At 31.9% G+C, this 13,577-nt stretch overlaps 4 protein-coding genes across 5 annotated transcripts in view; 2 read left to right on the top strand and 2 right to left on the bottom strand.

Moving 5' to 3' along the window:
* The window catches only part of LOC108736501 (ER degradation-enhancing alpha-mannosidase-like protein 3), an 11,260-nt gene extending 9,781 nt beyond the window's left edge, over positions 1-1,479 (bottom strand). Inside the window, exons 1-4 of one of the 2 annotated variants that reach the window (XM_018468953.2) lie at positions 1,098-1,479; positions 895-1,041; positions 690-842; positions 484-637 (exon numbers count right to left, since the gene is read on the bottom strand). In XM_018468953.2, coding sequence (XP_018324455.1) covers positions 484-637; positions 690-842; positions 895-1,041; positions 1,098-1,216 — 573 coding nt within the window. In that variant the 5' untranslated portion in view covers positions 1,217-1,479. The remainder of the gene's footprint in view (positions 1-483; positions 638-689; positions 843-894; positions 1,042-1,097) is intronic. The other variant, XM_018468952.2, reaches the window with a different exon arrangement.
* Positions 1,480-1,660: 181 nt separating this feature from the next.
* On the top strand, positions 1,661-2,307 carry LOC108736502 (DNA-directed RNA polymerase III subunit RPC10). Its single transcript, XM_018468954.1, has one exon. The coding sequence runs from the start codon at positions 1,840-1,842 to the stop codon at positions 2,179-2,181; it is 342 nt and encodes a 113-aa protein (XP_018324456.1). The 5' UTR covers positions 1,661-1,839; the 3' UTR covers positions 2,182-2,307.
* Positions 2,308-4,533: 2,226 nt separating this feature from the next.
* LOC108736496 (phosphatidylinositol N-acetylglucosaminyltransferase subunit C) lies at positions 4,534-5,677 on the top strand. Its single transcript, XM_018468944.2, has one exon. It carries the CDS (start codon positions 4,759-4,761, stop codon positions 5,608-5,610), a length of 852 nt encoding a protein of 283 aa, XP_018324446.1. The 5' UTR covers positions 4,534-4,758; the 3' UTR covers positions 5,611-5,677.
* Positions 5,638-13,022, bottom strand: LOC108736493 (nuclear pore complex protein Nup205). Its single transcript, XM_018468938.1, has 5 exons — positions 12,823-13,022; positions 12,616-12,770; positions 6,609-12,054; positions 5,866-5,990; positions 5,638-5,787 (listed from the first exon to the last, which is right to left on the bottom strand). The coding sequence occupies exons 1-5, from the start codon at positions 12,827-12,829 to the stop codon at positions 5,704-5,706; spliced, it is 5,817 nt and encodes a 1,938-aa protein (XP_018324440.1). The 5' UTR covers positions 12,830-13,022; the 3' UTR covers positions 5,638-5,703.
* Positions 13,023-13,577: the final 555 nt, after the last annotated feature.

Genomic DNA, 13,577 nt, shown 5'->3' with positions numbered 1-13,577 from the left:
AAAATAAATACATTTTTTTATTAAATGACTCATTAAATTTAATAATATAAAATGTATACAAAATATATAGAAGGAAAATGATTAATAAACAGTATACGTGTATTAAGGTCAGATCACTGTTAATGACCCATAAGTAACAAGGGAAATTTTATTCGCGTAATAAGATCATTCAACTTGTTGAATCAAAATTAAAGTTATTCTGTTCTAAACAAAAACAATACTACAAAGTTATTTCAAAAAGTAACTGTTACAGTATACACTTCATATTGTATTGTTTTATTAAACCTGATGCATAAATAATTAATACTACCTTTTTTAATTTATTTACATTTAATTTTATCTTTGATAAGAAATGATAAATTATTAAGTGAGATAAAAGATATAGATGTCATTCTTGAAATTAAATTTCTATTGTTCATTTGTAATGAAGTATAATTACGTGGAACGTGAACTGGATTAATAAATGTATCATTATTAACTTACCCTAGAGTAAGGAATACCAGTAGTGGTGTTAAATGCTGGCAGCAGCCTATCACCTACATCCTTTGCCATTTGAAGCAGTTCTCCTCGATACCATTGAAGAAAATCAGTTCGCTGTTGTAAATATTCAGCCAAAATATGAGCAGATAATAAGCCCCTACAATATCAAAATGAACACACTTAATTTAATTGTCCAATTTTGAACTTACCCCAAGACACGTATATTCGTTTCAAAGACTGATACAACAACATCATTGGCAAACGAAACATCTTTTACAATCAATTTTACTCCATGTTCAAATTCTTCCAAGTCACCCAATATCACTAAAGTATCCAATGTATCCACCAATGTTAAAGAAAAACTGTAAAAGATGTTTAAATAGATACTGAACATTTACACTTTGTTATACTTACTTTCCCAAACAATCATCAATATCTCCTCTATAAGGTGTTAGTCCACGGTACCTCCCTTTGCAACTCAATGGCATAAGTTCATCTGCAGGGTAAGCATTTTCCATATATGCATGATAAGCATGGTAAAACATATCTCTGGCTTCCTCCCTAAAGCATATCAATAAATGAAAATAGTCACTATAATAAAATAAAAATTGTATTACCTGAGTTCCATTCGCTCTGTTGCAGTCATGTGATGTTTTACCTCTTCCGAACAGCATGTTGACAATGACAATAACACAACCAAAAGTAAAATAATTGGAAATAAGATTACGACACCCATAATTCTAAACAGCAGTAAGGTATAATTACTGTCAAGATGTTCCTGACAGATGGTAAATACAGAGCATATTGCAGACAATTTTTTAAAAAGTACTTGTTGCGAAGGAGGTGATAAGCTTATCAAAATCAGCGATGTTCAATTGCCTGACGTAACGAAAATCACAGCATTTTAACATACGGAAAATATTATTCTTATAGCAGTTATGCTTTAAAACTCGTAAAAACTATTTACAAATGACGTGTTACCACAACGTTTCAGGCTAATTAAAAATATAAACAACTTAATGAAACGTAAATCACAAAAATATTTTACAATTTTGAAGCGATATCCATGACGAAATAAATTTCAACAAAAAACTCCATTTGGTAACTCAATTATTTTAATAAATAATAAATAGATAACCAATTTGTGACAACCTGATGTCAATCTGGGATGACAGCTGTCATCTGAGATCTGACAATCTCATAGATAATGGATATGTCCAGAATATAGAGATAATAGAATTGGAAGAGTCTTCTTCTTTTGTATCCAGTGTTTATAAAAATAATCACAAATGATATGTAATTCATGGAGGTTAATTTTTATATCAAAAAATAGCCGCAAAACCTGTGTAAGAAAGCGAAATGGCAACAAAAATGATTCCTTTTTGTTCATTGTGCGGGAATATGATGTTTGTAGAGGAATTTAATGCGTGTAAACTTAAAATGGTATGTAAAATTTGCCCCACATTCTATAATATCACGAAGACTATAACAAACAGAAGCTATTATAAACTCAAAGAAATAGATGATGTTCTTGGAGGAGAAGAAGCATGGAAAAATGTAGATTCAACTGAGGTAGTGTGCCCAAAGTGCAGTCACGGTAGAGCCTACTTTATGCAGCTGCAAACACGTTCTGCAGATGAGCCAATGACAACCTTTTATAAATGTTGTAATTATGAATGTTCACATAACTGGAGAGACTAAATGATATCTGGATTGATAACTTTTATTTTACCATGCCACAATTGTATGTTCAGTTAGGCAAAAATGTAAACTACTTGTGTAATGAATTTTCAAGAATATGAGAAATTAAAGGCCTCTATACATAGATGTATTTTATAACTGTGATTTCGTAAATTATAACTTTCTATTGAAAATAAAACACATTAATTAAAAAATAGTTGTACACTTTGTACTTTGCCACCAAAAAATTAAATTTAAAGTATAAAATAATGTCTAATGACCCAATAGGCGGTCAGAGAGTTACATTTTGTTTTAAATTGAATAAAATATGCATTTAACAGTACATAAACTAAAAACCAATTGTTTTATTTTTTTTATTCTCTTACATGGTAACAAAAAGAATAAACATTGGAATATATACTGGAATAATACGAATTTGTTAGAAAAAATTAGAAAGAAAACTTATAGAGGCATAAATAAAGTTATTAAAGAAATAAAAAATTTAATATAACACCATATATGTGCATACATCATAGCACAAATGCAATCGCACACGTACCTACACCAGAAAATGTTACATAAAAAAATTAAAAAAATATATCAGTACTTTAACGTAAATCGAAGCACGTACCTAAAAATGATCAATTTAACATGTTACGCCAGGTTATTCATCAGAGATTTTTAACAGTTTGAACAATTAAAATATTAAACAATTCACAAATAATCAATAATAGAATAAGTGGCGCATCTTCTTACTTAAGGAGGTATTAAGGTATAATTACTGTGTTTAATAATACAACACATAAAAATAACAAAAACTCCTTTACCACGTCAGTAGGCTTATTAATTTCAATTTNATTAAATTATTAGAACTGTCTGACTGATGTAGAAGAACAACTTTAAATTTAAACTGGTTGGTTTTTTTTAGACGTATTTCTTTGATATCAAACGTTATTGTGTAAGTTTGCTCTTGTTCTGAATATGTTATTTTAGAATGATCATCAAATATTGTATCATATGCAATAACAGCATCGAAACAAATACACACCTTTTTCGTTTTTAAATGTTTTATGTTCCAACCCCATGTAAATATAGAGTCATGACGAGTTGCGTCGTGTTTTTTTATATAATGATCTACTAGATCTTTGAAAATACATTTGACTTTGCTACACCCTTCTCTTTGACATTTGAACAATCTATATTCACATTCTGCTGTATGTGAATAAATGTTTCCTTTTTTTAAAACAGAATCGCATCCATTATGGATACAGGGGATTTTCGCATCATCATTACTAATTGTCTCTAAATAGTAATCAAATTCAATCAATTTATCACAAGGACAACTGCATCTTTTAGAAAATTTCATCGGTAATATATTGTCTGTAATAAGACAATTCATTTCAATTTGGAATGAACAATCCAGTTTAAGAGATGAAAATATGCCCAATGTTTTATCAAAAAGTACAGGAATCCCCGAATTCAAATTTTGACGATCATACATCGATATCGCGGTCACTTCTTTAACCAGTGAAAGATGATCGACTTTGTTTCCCAATTTTATTTTAACGACTAAATCTTTGGGAGTATCAATATGCTCAAAATAATAAGGAACAAATTGTAGTTTCCCCGATTCACAGGCTATTTCAAATATGAAGGTTTTTCCTAATGAGCAATTAACCATAAAAAAATTTAAGTCTTTGCTACAATCCAAGGGAAAGCTTTGACTTTCTTTTAAATATAACTCTTTGTGTTCTGCTTTAAAATGTGAACATAAGTGTACAATTTTTCCAGACCATTTACAGTTTTTCAATAAGCATTCATAAGGGCGATGCGAGCATATATCTTCGTGCCGTCTGACCTTAGCCCAAGGTATATTTTCATTACAACCTTCAAATCGACAAGGAAAAGTCAGTTTTGAAGCGAGCGCTTCATAAGCATAGTTCCTAGAAGCATCTGATGCATTCAGACATCTTCCGCAAATATTTTCCCCGTTTGCAGTCATCCGTATAGGTCCTACTGAAAGTAAATTATTACAGTCAGAGCATCGTAATTTTAATATTTCACTTCTTAAAGCAGAATCCATTACTTTAGATTATATTTTATATTATTTTAAATTAAGTTACGATTCGACAAGAACATGACAAATTTTAACACATAAGGGCAGTCATTTCTGAAATAAATGGAGGTATTTATATTTAAAAAGATCACGATTGCAGGCTATCTACACACTCTTACTCATTACCATAGATCTAGCCATAGCCCTATCATAGACGAGGCGCCTATCTTATCCATAGACCTATCATAAATCATAGAACCACAAATTCATTCTATGCGTTTAAAACATGACGTTTATGGTTTTGTCTATGATAGCGTTTAACCTTACTTTGTTTTAAAGAGGTGTGTTATTAAAATTGTAGAAAAGTTGCTGTTTTAGAGATTAACTCAGTTTTTTTTATATTTATAACAGCAAGAATATTATTACTTACATTTTCGTGGAATATTCAGTTTAATACATTTTAAATAAGTTTTATATTTCTGAGGCAAATATGTTGCAAAAACCACAATACAACTTTTCCTAAATTTCATAATGAACTGAAAATGAGTGTACCAATAGAACCCGATCAACAACCATGGTGCAGAAAATTATACGCAAATGAGGGATATCCTGACAACTATACCGACGAGACCTTTCTCAGAGAGCTTCGTAAGAACATTTACTTTAAACCTGTCTCGTTCAAAGAAGCGATAAAGGGAGCGTCATTAGTTATTAACGAACTGTGTACTGTTGTCCTGTTTGTTCTTCACTACACTTTTTTATATAACAATTGGATAGATCCTAGCACAGTATTTACATATTCAAGTAGTGTTACTTTTATTGGGTACATAATTTATTCGTTTAAAAGTATAAGCATTAATAAGAAGACTATAGGACACGATGTGAGAACATTACTTATGTATATAGTGTTTGGGCATTTATTTTCTCCAGTTTTGCACACTCTTACAGACACTATTAGTACCGATACAATTTACACGATGACTTTTTTTATGATGTTGATCCATTTAATTTTTTTCAATTATGGTATTGATGGATCGATCGTATCAAACGGTTTATCGATAAGCGCAGCGATTTTTGCTTCGATTTGTTTATCGTCGCGGCTCGCATCTGCCTTTGAGGCTTTTGTACTAATGACTTTTTCCACTCAATGTTTCATTCTATTTCCATTTTTGAAAGCAAAAGTGGATAATTTATATTTTATAACACCTTCACTAGTGGCATTTGATATAGTGGTGTTATGGTGCGTTTCAAAGACAATGTTTGCGCTATTTCTTTGCAGTTTGGTGCTATTAAATGGTCTCTGTCCTTATCTTTTTGTAAAATACCAGCGACACAAAGACAATATCCACGGACCGTGGGATGAGGCAGTCGTAGAAGACACAAAGCAAATTTAAACAGTTTATTTAACTGATTAATAATGTACAAAAATGTATATGTACACTGTTTAATTAACAATAAAGGTTTGGTTTTAAAAATTTAAAAAAAAGTTATTTTACCGGTACGAATTGAATTAATCTTTTTATCTTTCTGAGTAGCACTTCCAGAAAACTTTTGTCCAATTCAGAACTCTCCTAAAAATCACCAACGATAAGCTCAAATAATTCTAATTAATAATTGCATTCAAATATTGATTCATAAAGAAGTCTTACCTGAGCTGTATCTAAAAGCTGCCTGCAGAAGCTATCGTTTAGCACTGAATACAAATTGTGTTTCAAAGAACTTATGTCTTCCAGGCTACACTTCCAAGTAGCATCCGCAGCAGACGAAAGCGTTGCTAAAATTTGAATATTTATATAAATGAAAATTGTCTAAGTAAGCTTTGGAGAACCGTAGGGAAAACCGCGAGGAAAAATTTGTTGCTGCTGTTCCACGACAAAACGTTACGCCAAGTGCCCGGGTTCGATTTCTGATGAGGGTGTGATAGTAGCATCAAATGTTTCCTCATTAATTTGAATTAATATGCAGCAGAAAGAAATGAAGTTGATTTCACAGCAATGTTTGATAATTAAAAATTAAAATAGAATAAGGAAATATGGGCTAAAATTAGATATGATAATATAGGGAGAGGATATAAGAAAGAATATAGATTATGTAGAAGTACTGAGAAAACATTAACTCACTTGTTCTGTCGTGGAACAATAATGCAAAATTAAAAAGCTGAACTATGCGAATTTATGATGGAATGTAAAGATGGTTAGAAAATAGCATGTAGGGGTTGACGGTAGAGACAATAAAAAGCGAAGCATGTGAGGAAATGTGCGAATATGAGTGAAATTGAAGTGAAAATTAGGGAAAATGAGAGTTACTTTTAAACGTGTATTTTATTAAATAATACTTAATATGTATGTGCGGTACTAATTCATTAACTAAACAAACAGATATATATACTTACTATCCATCGCAAAATTCTTTTCTGTATCCACGAGACTAACAAATTTCGATTTGGGAATAGCTTTCAACATGTAAAATTCCAGGTGAGTCCAAATTAGGTACAAAGAATTCTCAATAGTGAACAAACAGCATTCTATTTCCTTTTTCTTCTTTTGTAATTTCTTTGATATAGCATCATAAGCAGTTTCTCTAATAATATTAATATTGAATGTTTCACTTTGATCATGAAATTCTTTTAAATCAACACTGTTCATTTCAGGTATTTCCCGCAATCTTCTAGAAAGATTATCTACGGTCACCTTTTCTTGATGGTAATAGTTTACTGAATTCAATAAAATTTGAATTACAACTCCCAAATTCGGGCTTTGATCTGTGTAATTAGCAAAATCTTGTTTAGCGCCAAACACACTTAAACTCGTTGTTATGGAAGGTGCAAACACAACGTCAACGCTAGAATGTTCAATACCATGACTTCCAATAATGTTTCGCGAATATAGTAGCAAATTAGATGTTACTTGTTGGGCATATAAAAGCCTTTCTGATATTTTGTGAGTATGGTCACTTTCCGAGGATGTGGAGAGTTCTTTAACTGTCCTTTCAGACATCATGAATTTCGGTATAAGACCTAACATTAATTTTTTGATTTTATGTAAATGTACTCGACTATCCTGAACAGTTTTATCTTCTTCTAATATTAAAAGTAGTTCGTTTGTTGCAGTTCTCGCAATTACAGAAGTAAGGTACGCCAATTCTTTTAAAAATTCCAAAGTAAGGACTGGAGTACCACCTCGTAATACCAATTCAACTATTTCAACATGGCTTAATAGGAATGATATTATTTGGGAAGCTGCTGATTTATTAATAGTTCCCAGACTTGTGAGGATAGCATTACAAATATTCAAAGCTGGAAACAGCAATTGGAAATATCGAATTTCCACTGGTAATATGAAATCTTCTATAGTATCTTTAGGTACATCAGCTTGAAGTACAAGTTCTGGATGATAATCAAACACTTTCATATTACACAAACAAGACATCAAACGTTGTTCTAGTAACAGTTCAGATCCCATATGTGTAGTAGCTATTCGATTTAACAAAGACATTTTAGATTCATAAAGGTACAGCGGTCGCAGATTTTGGGGAACAGGTTCTAACACAGCTCGCAAATCATCATCAGAATTTAATATACTTTCTATTATGTGTTTTATATAACCTCGAGCTGACATATACATAATCCAATTTATGTTACCCGTTAAATTTATAAGAATACTGAAACTGGCCATGGAAAGCATTTTGCAAACGTCGTGTCCACCTGTGCAATCTTGACATATAAGGTCGATAAGCTTTTCGCCAAAAATAGAAAAAAGATTAATTGGTATCGTTGTACGAATTTCTTGATCCTTTATTGATACTTTGGAACTGTCCAAACGACTAACAAAAGTGCTATTCTCCACCTTCACGTCAGATTGTTCTTCTTTAATATTAATCAAATGCAAAAATGTTACCAGACAACCATATAAATTAATTCTCAATTTTTGTGATGTAACGTCTGAATTTGTGATCCATTCTAATAGGCGTTCCAATATATTTTGCAATGATACAATGTTACTTTTTAAAACATCATGCTGAAAAATAAGATCTTCGTTCTTTTTATTTAATTCCTTATATCTTTTTTCTCTAACATTGCATCTTCGTAAATGTTCTAATAGCAGTAAAATGGCCCCAGAAAGATGAATAGCCACTTCAACCAACAACTCTTCGTTAACTACTTTATTCAACATTTTTTCCAAAAATGTTATGCACAGAACTTGTTGTTGTGAAATAGATAAAATGTCACTTGGTAAATAAATGCAGATAACTTCAAGTACTTGCCTCCAACCATCTACAAACTCTATCATACCTGCAGCAGTTGTTCTCAAATTGTTCAAGTTCAGTGCATGAACAAGAATTTTTTGAATTTCTTGAAAAATTGCATGCTTCTGCCCTACTGCTGTACTTCCTTGAATAGCAGCCACTTCATCTACTAAAACGCGATGTAGCTTTTTTAAATCAATCAATTTTGGTGCAGTTTCTGTTCTACAGCTATTTAATAACGTTTCCAAAACATTGTTATCGAAGCATTCCCATTTTGGTGATATTATTTCTTGAATTTTAAAATCAAACTTCATCAGTAAATCAATTAAAAGGGTTCTCTTTTCGTTTTTTGAAGCCATTGAGGAAATTTCGTCGATTCTATGAGAACTTTTTTGAACTATACTATACGAATCATGAAATAAATCATCATCTTCAGATATTCCTAACAATAAGTTAAGTAATTCCTTTAAATAAAACACTTGCTTGCTACAACATGTTAATTTTATCTCAACGGCAAGAGTTTTAAGAAGCCAAGAAAGTTGATTGAGTTGTGTTAAGCCATCGTTAGCTCGCTCAGCGCAAATTATTAAATGCTGCTTGAAAAATTTCTGGTTCAGTCTCAAAAATCGTAAAACAGGATTATAAGTCTTATAATTCGAGCAAAGCAAATACAACAAATGATAAGCAGATTCTAGCAGAGTTGGTTTTAGCGCAATTGTAAAGTCATTTGATATGGCTGAATGTAAGATACTGAATAAAGAGTGAATGCATGTTCTAGGGAAATCTAATACACCTGGTAATTGAAATAAGGTCTGAGAAATATCTCGCTTCAAGTCGAAACCGAGTAAAAAGTGAGTAAGATTTGGGGAGCTATATGGTAAACATTGTTTTAATATTTTTAAAACATATTCTTTACTGTTGCAAATTGGTTCATCCTCTTTAGACTCGCAAGAAGCATCTAAGCATTCTACAAATGCATCTCTGATAAATTCGTGATTTTCAGTTGATAAAAATATATTAGTGAGATGAGAATGCACAAGAGGTGATGAAGTAAGATTAAGTAAAATTTTTGCACTTGCAAGTGTGTGATTAGGGAAAGAACCCACCAAATTAATGTACTTCACGAAAGTATTGCAGTAGTCTGGTTTTCCTGTACGAGGATTAATTGTGAGTAGAAGTTTATTCAGATGAGAAAGTAATACAGGACAAGATGATGACAAAACCATATTTACAAACTGATGTTGTAAAACTAGTGAACGTTCTATTATATTCAGACAACTGAGTATCGCTTTTGCAAGGAATTCCTTCCCTGGAAATGGAGTGTATTGCTCCAAAAGCAAACTTCCTTCATCAATAATGAACAGTATTAAGTTTAAAAATTCAGTTTTACTATTCATTTGTAACATTATATGAAATCCAGGCGGTGAATTAAATTCATTTTGCTTTGTAGTGTTCGGAAAATCAGAATGTTGAGGTTCATAATGTTTAAGAAATTTTTCTAACAACTTCAAACACACGGCTGCAACCATCCATTTCTCACTTTCATCTTTATATGCACGATTATGAAACTTTAAAAAAACGGAATTTATGATAAAAGTAAGGTAAGGGTCAAATCCTGGTTTTCTCGGACCTGCACCCAATGTACGTGGTATTCCCGAGTCAACAAGGATATCCAAAAATTCGAGAAATGCTCGAGTAAGAGGATATTCTTCATTTCGTGCTTCGACTTCTTCTAATTCTGTTTGAATACCTCGCGGTTGGTAACTAGAAGTTGATGGAATCGTTACCAAAATCTGAGAGTCCTCCAAGTTATTCCACATTTGAGAAGCGATGTCATGAGACTTACAAAGTGCAGCCAAAGCATACAATAAGTTTGCTTTTAAAGATAAAGGTACAGAACAAGCCACCAATCCCAAAAGAATAGTCAAAGGAGCCCATCCTGGATGTTCGCAAAGAGCTAATCTTGAAAACTCGTCCTTTTCAGCAACAGTACGTATTAGTTCAAGGACAGCATGTAACCCTTGAACTTCTTGAGGTGTGATCCCTTTGTGATACATACGCGATCTGTACACAGTATCGTTAATAGGAGGAGCTTCTTGTTTTAAACTTCCATAATACTGATTAAAAGATATAAAGAAGTGGTCCCAAGAAATTGTATTATTGTAACCTTGTCCTGATTGTTTTAACATGTTAAAACAATGTCTGGCAGCTTGTTGGCAGTTAGACAGACTTTTTAACATTTTTAAATATGGCACGAAAAGATTTGCCGGCACCATATCACCTGCTAAACGCAGAAACTTGAAAAGTGAAACAGATCTAGGTGGAGCACGGTAAGAATACGACAAATTTGGATTTATTTCTAATGGACACCAATAATCAATCATCAATTCCAATTTGAGGGGATCTTTGCTGTAGAGCTTTGAAATAGACAGTAGTAAATGTTCGAAATGACGAGGCAAATTAACAGGAGCTTCTAGACCCTCGTTAAAGTAAACTTGGACGGTTCTGGCAGTTTCATCTGCTTTTATTCTCATTTCTTTGACTTTTGAATACATAAGAACAATAAAATCAGTAATTAAATTGTGCATTCGCTTCAATAAAAATTCTTCTTCGTATAGCAAATCATTCTCTAAAAAAATGTAGTTTAAGAATTCAAAAACTTTTAAATCCATTGCAGCATCGATAAAATTATTCTCGTATTCTATCGCAAAATGATAATCTTGGCACTGAGGTAAAAGACGTAATAAGGCTAAAGTAACCGAAAACCCGTACATAGAAAGAGCTTGCAAACCTTGGCATGCCCAAGTTCTTTTGCTAGGCGTCAGATCCGTTATCATCATTTCTAGGAAACTTTTATCTGACAGTACGGGCAGAGAACGAACGAACTGTTCTCCATTTTCTCTGATGTGCAAAGCACTGAGATCAATTGCAGCCAAAAATCCCATTTGTAATAAAAACGTTACACTGTCTATTTTTCCACTTGCATCATCTTCATTTTTCTGTTCTTGTAACAATCCAATAAGTTTAGACATTACATTAGTAGGCAACCCAGTTTGAGCAGCCCAAATAAATACAATATCTGCCAGGATGTGTCGAATAGTGTTGAATAAATCAACTACCATCCGTCTATGTTTCGGACCTCCAAGAGCAAGATTATGCTGCAACTTTTCCAATTCTTTGCTCCAATCTAGCGTTCTTATAAGTTCGAAAATTCTGTCAAATAAACCACTTTCCAACAGCTGGTCTGTGTAATTTGTTATGAAGGTTTGGACATCAGGTTTCATGCTGACAGTCCATTGTATTCCTTTTCTAGCTTGAACTAATATTCTTAGGGCAGATACAAGGCATTTCCGTCCATCATAATAGAGTAGAATGGCTACTAAGCCTCTTGGAAGACCTGGATAGTATGTCATCTGTATTTGTGCAGTGCAGAGGAGATCTAGTGCTACAAATTCGTTTAAATCGTACATGTCTGATAAAATTATAGCTTCTTGATAAAGTTCTTTTGAAAGAATCTGATGCCCAATTCCACGTACTGTAATTCCTTCTACCATACCCTTCTTGAGCTCTTCTCTACTTTTTGGACTCTTCGGCTATAGCATATAAATTTTAATGTTTGTATTAAGTTATAATGAGTCAAATACAGAAATAGCTTATTCATTTACTAAGTTTTTTGTTTAATTAAAACAACAATTCCTAAAATTTAAAGAATACCTTTAAAAACCTAAGGTGTCAACCCTATTCCAAAAACTAGTTATTTCAGGTTAATAGCATATAGAAATTAGACCCACTTTCTATTCCCCGGTAGAGTTATGTTTCAGGTATTTTTTTTTTTTATTTAATAATAATTAACGGGTATAAATCCTTTTTTTAATTATATAAAAAGTACTTACTGGTAGCAAAAATAACAATTTTACAAAAATAAAAATTTCAGTAGTACGTATAAGGTGATTTATAATACATTGGTATAATAATTATTCCAGAGGAGTATGTTGTAGTAGAGGATAACTCAAATATCTCAGTAATTTCAGTTACATATCAATTAAATTTCTATTTGCACCACATAAAAATTTCATGAAATTACATTTAAAAAGTGAGAAACTTTTGGTATTAAAATGAGATCTAGATTTTTGCATAAGGTACTTATTACTTACAGGATTTTGTAAAAGAGAAAGAAAGTTCTGTTTATGTCGACGTAAAACATTCTCAAATTCTGATGAAGGTAAACTAGATGCTCCATCGCAAACATATCTGTTAATTACTTTAAGCAACTCCTTGTAGGGATTCCATAAATCTTCGGTTTTATTGTCTATGAAAAGTACATTTAAATTTTATACTATGTAATATTGAAGTTACTTTACCTTCCATTAGTGGAGATTTGAACTTAAATTAAAAATTCAAATTACAAAAACACAACACTTATTTAAAATTAAAACAGGATCTGTTAAATGTAAAATTTAAGTTTTGATAAACAAAAAGTCGTATTAACCCATTAACTAACCTCAAAATCAAACAGCTTCAATAACCGGTCTTTTTTGCTTTCGGTTTAAGCAATGTATAGATTCATAGATAATAGCCATATAACATAAAGGCCATATCATAGGTAAAAAATATATACATAGAATATATAGTAGGTCGAAAGTTTATTGGACATATTGATATATTAGGTACATTTCATAGATACGATACATTCGATCATAGACATATATTAATGGACGTGCCTTAGCCGTATGTCATTTGTCATTGTAATAATTTCTTGGCTCGAAAAGTGAGGGAGATGGCGTATGGTTTCGGACTACCCTATCTCTTTCATGACACGCTTACGCACTATCGTGAGAGAGATGGATATTGTCGGAAACTTCGTTTCATCTCTTACTTTTATTGTACCACAATTCTAACCGCTAAGGCATGTTCATTAGTAAACGTCGCTGCATTCGATGTAGAAGTCTTCGTTTATTCAGCCAAACGAGCCTAACAAACAAATATTATTATAACTTTAATAATAATTGCTGCTTTTTACTCTTTTTTCATTATTTGCAGTTTAAAAATTATTTTATATTCTTTATGAATTAGATAAAATAATTATGTTTAGGAGGGCGTACCTTTATACTATCAT

The sequence above is a fragment of the Agrilus planipennis genome, unplaced genomic scaffold (genome assembly GCF_000699045.2).
Source record: "Agrilus planipennis isolate EAB-ADULT unplaced genomic scaffold, Apla_2.0 scaffold175, whole genome shotgun sequence".
In the NCBI taxonomy this organism is placed as follows: Eukaryota; Metazoa; Arthropoda; class Insecta; order Coleoptera; family Buprestidae; genus Agrilus; species Agrilus planipennis.
This window is presented reverse-complemented; position numbering and strand designations above follow the sequence as displayed.